This window comes from Haliotis asinina, chromosome 16, assembly GCF_037392515.1.
Source record: "Haliotis asinina isolate JCU_RB_2024 chromosome 16, JCU_Hal_asi_v2, whole genome shotgun sequence".
Classification (NCBI taxonomy): Eukaryota; Metazoa; Mollusca; class Gastropoda; order Lepetellida; family Haliotidae; genus Haliotis; species Haliotis asinina.
In genome coordinates this window covers 40,820,001-40,824,225 of record NC_090295.1, presented here as the reverse complement: position 1 = coordinate 40,824,225, position 4,225 = coordinate 40,820,001, and the positions used below count along the sequence as shown (strand labels likewise).

At 40.9% G+C, this 4,225-nt stretch overlaps 1 protein-coding gene across 1 annotated transcript in view; it reads right to left on the bottom strand.

Annotated features, from left to right (window-relative positions):
* Positions 1–3,038: 3,038 nt before the first annotated feature.
* LOC137267872 (uncharacterized) overlaps positions 3,039–4,225 on the bottom strand; it is a 7,135-nt gene continuing 5,948 nt past the window's right edge. The window contains exons 12-14 of the mRNA XM_067802313.1: positions 3,814–3,979; positions 3,461–3,651; positions 3,039–3,139 (exon numbers count right to left, since the gene is read on the bottom strand). Coding sequence (XP_067658414.1) covers positions 3,087–3,139; positions 3,461–3,651; positions 3,814–3,979 — 410 coding nt within the window. The 3' untranslated portion in view covers positions 3,039–3,086. The remainder of the gene's footprint in view (positions 3,140–3,460; positions 3,652–3,813; positions 3,980–4,225) is intronic.

The window sequence follows — 4,225 nt, the reverse complement described above, 5'->3', positions numbered from 1 at the left end:
GTTAACTGAACAAAAAAATGAATGCATGAATGAATGAATGAATGAAGCATATTTAACACAGATTAATAAAACATAGATGGCCAGAAACCATTCATGACCAGTAGATATCATGAATTTACGTTATGCATGTCACACATGTTAAACAGTACACGAAGTCAGCCGTCTAACCGTCTCAGACAACGTGGAAGTTGATTCGTGCTTTGGCAATTAGGTGCCTGACCCCGAGACTGTGGGTTCGATGTGTTACAGGTAAAATGTTTACAACTGGCAAGGTATTACCTCTACTTGCCTAGAATACTTTCACTGCACATAAATAACGTCCTTATTATGAAACACTTGTCTTTGAGACAGTGACGCCATGGTGCCTGTGCTGAAGTAATGCTATATGACAGGGTCACCGGATACACCAGATATGTGACATTACCCGTCATCACTACAAAACAATATCACGCTTAACGCCAAGACATTGTGAGTCTATTGAAAAGTAAATAAATATTCACACACATACCTGCTAATGGCGTTGGTCGTGCCATAAGCTAGGCTTGTTTGCGATTTTAATCTAAAAATCGACTAAAAGGTGCACCCTCTGATAAGACATGCCATATAAAGAATGACACCTTGACCTGATTTAGTCACCCGGGCCTCTCATATACACAGAATGTATTTACTTCATCTACCGCATATAAGTAGAATGTAATGCAAATGCTCACATATGGCAATCACAAGATTCAAGATAGGAAGTTTCTTTAAATCCAAAATCTATATATGCTTTATTTATTTTGTTCCTGATGTGAACCGCAGTATGGTCTATTCTTATCTGCTGATAGGGCAACAGACTTGTTCTGTACCTAACCTGTATAAAAGACGAGTTTAAAATCTGGAAGGCGGTCTGTGGTAAATTCAAGAAAAACAAATGAATCTCAAAACATTTTAAATATTTTGACACGTGTCCGCTGTGTATGCGTGCTGTTTTGTAATGCTGAGGAATTTTGTGATCATAACAACAAAGATTTAAAGAGGCGTGTATATGTTTGAAATTCGTTCGGAAAATCTTATGAGTATATAGAATTACAGATTTCTAATCTAGGGTAGCCTAGTGGTTAAAGAATTTTCTCGGCACGCCGGAAATCCGGTCTTGATTCCCCACAAGGTGTGAGCCCCATGTTCTTGGAATGCCCTGGAAAAATATTCCTTGACTAATGTTGAAAGAGTCGTAAAACATACTCACACAGTCATGTGAAGAGAATATGGCCGTTCCATCTTTTAGCTTGTAAGTGTGAATGGTGACAGAAAGTAGAATGCTCAATATGTAATACTAATTTAAATGTAATCACCTTCAGAAATCAATGGGTCAGTGTTTGTAGCAAAAGTATATCAATCTCAGTTTCGGGAACCAAAGGGAAGGACGTAATATGGTGTGTTTCAGATTGTTGCGTGTCGGTACGTTAATCAGATATCGGTCAATTCATGCAGTAACAAAGAAACCACCCAGGCCCTAAAAAATAACAGAAAGTTTTGAAATGAACAAAATTGAATGTAATCTAAAGTCAAGTACGTTTGCAAACCAGTACGTATTACTGCTAAAAATTACAATTTACAGTTCACGATATAATGGCAGTACGAATCTACCCGCAATCCAATAAAAGAGCGGTGGTTATAGCAATAGAGAAAGTGATGCTACCATCCATCTTGGAACCACAGTGCTATTTTATTTAGAAAGTCTGGCTGGGATCCCGGGTGAACGCAGAACTCCGCATAACATAGCGTACTCGCTATGAGTGAGTGAGTGAGTTCAGTTTCATGTAATATTCCAGCCTGCAAATAATCGAGTCTGGACCAGACAATCCAGTGATAAACAACATGAGCGACCATCTGGGCAATTGGGAACCGATGACATGTGTCAACCAAGTCAGCGAGCCTGATTACCCGATCCCGTTAGTCGCCTCTTACGACAAGCACAGTCACCTTTTATGGCAAGCATTGGTTGCTGAAGGCCTATTCTACCCCGGGACCTTCACGGGTCGCAGCTCGCTGTGTATAGTCTTAATGTGAAGTAATAGTCAGGTTTGTGCATCCAGTTCAAATAGAGTAACACGCGCAGAACACGCGTCCGCTGATTCGTCCTTGTGATACAGCTAAAACACTAGTTTACCATGAATTACAGGGCAACATAGCCTTTGTTTTGTGAGATGATCCCCACCACCCGCAGGATGATGAGTGTGAAGATTACTTATGATTAAACAGAATCAAACACGTTGATGTAAACAACACATTCCATGCTTTCTCTGCGTTCAGTGAGATATATAATCGTCACTGGACCTTTCAACGATTTCCTTTTCACACAACACCCGAAATTCACTTGAAAAAACGATGCATGCGTTACGATTTATATATTGGTATTTAAAGGGATCTGTCGGTTTGTTTGTCACCTCATAACGCCGAAGACCGGGTTCGATTCCCGACATGGACACAATGTGTGAAGCCGTGACACAGTAGATATATTGCCAAAACCACACTCACTCACTCACTGAGGGAATGAGGGAAAGCAGCTGACTGGTATCATTCCATTGGAATAATTCAATAGAAATAACTTAACAAGATAAATGTTAAACATTATTTGTATATGCTCACTTGGCTCGTATTCCGGAACAAAATTGCGTGCCAAGTAAGTTAAAACGAACAGAAAATACCATACTTAGTCTACTGAAGAACCGCAACAATCGATTTCATAGTGAAACAACACACGCCTGTGTCATATCAGTGATTTGTCACATATCTGTTCATTAGCGCCAAAAGTGAAGCAAATCATGCTCGGTTGGATATCCAGAAAGGTGAAATAGCGAACATAAGCGTTTTACACTAGTTTGTCAGTATGCTGATACCTACTACAAATTAGTGGATTTGGATCGTGTGAGCTTAGTCTGAAGATAACCACCCGCAGTGTACAAACAGTTCTTTGATTAGCGTCGTTGAATTTGACCAACGAAGTTCGTGATTCCAGTAACTAGATTCAGGTGAAACCACAACACAAAACGCAGTAGATATTTCTGTTTATTTTATCCTGTAATGATGCGTACTCTCTCACGCTAGGGTCCAAGCTGTTCCGGGTGGATGTTTCTATTCGCAAGAGACCTCAGACCTTATTGAGAAAACAAACACCTAAGAAAATTGAGGGCACGGGCTGATATAGTGAGGGTGTGCTCGCCTCAGAACTGAACTATAAAATGTACCGTGTTTATCAACCTATAACACAACAGTGATATAATATTGAAGCTATAAAATATCACTAGTTCACGTTACTGAAACAGAATACTGGCATGCTGTAAACTACAATGGAATGCAAAGCTTCACAAAATGTACGTATTTCTTGGAGTAAATATATCCATGTAAGTCTTAGTTTAATTAAATCCAAAGTTTAAAGTTTGCGAAACGCTCATTTGACGGGACATGAAACACGCACCTGCCACAGCTGCTTGGAAGCCGGCGTTGTAGTCACAGGCCACCTCGTTGTTGACGTAGTTGGATCGGTCGTCTGAGTAGCCGTCACTGCTATCGGGTCCTCCCACCAGAGCTCCGTACAGGGTGTGGACATTTGGGGCGTGGCTGGACATCACCTGGGGTCCACAAGGAGCCGGTGGCCAGGGACAGGAGCTGAAGGTGCATCGTGTCTTCTAAAGTACCCTTGTAACGTAATTATTCCAGACAAGGAAACTCTCCAGATACAAGTCCTTAGCATATTGTAAACCGAGATCGACATCAGTTCCTACTTACGTCACTGAGACGTTTATCAACATGACATATGACATATCCTACCTTGATCTGTGATGGGGACTGTGTGGGTAGTTCTTGCCGAACCCAATCAGATAGCTGAATCCAGTGTCTCCAAGAGCATAGTGGATCTGACTCATGGCCCACTCTCGGTACTTTTCCGGGTTTACTCCTGCCTCTGCGGCCATCAGAGCAGCTAACGCCATGTTGGCTAAAAGTACATTCAGTCATATAGAAAAAACTGCTTCGAGAGGCACGGATTTTAAAAGTTTAAGCAAGGGTTCTGAAAATAATAATCAGTGATAAGTTCAATGAAGCAGTCCTTAAAGGTGATATACGTATAGCTTCATGAATACACATGAATAGGAAAAACAGCATATCCTAGTAAAAGACCAACATGTATATCTGAGACATTAGACCAATAGGTATATCTGAAACATTAGACCCACAGGTACAG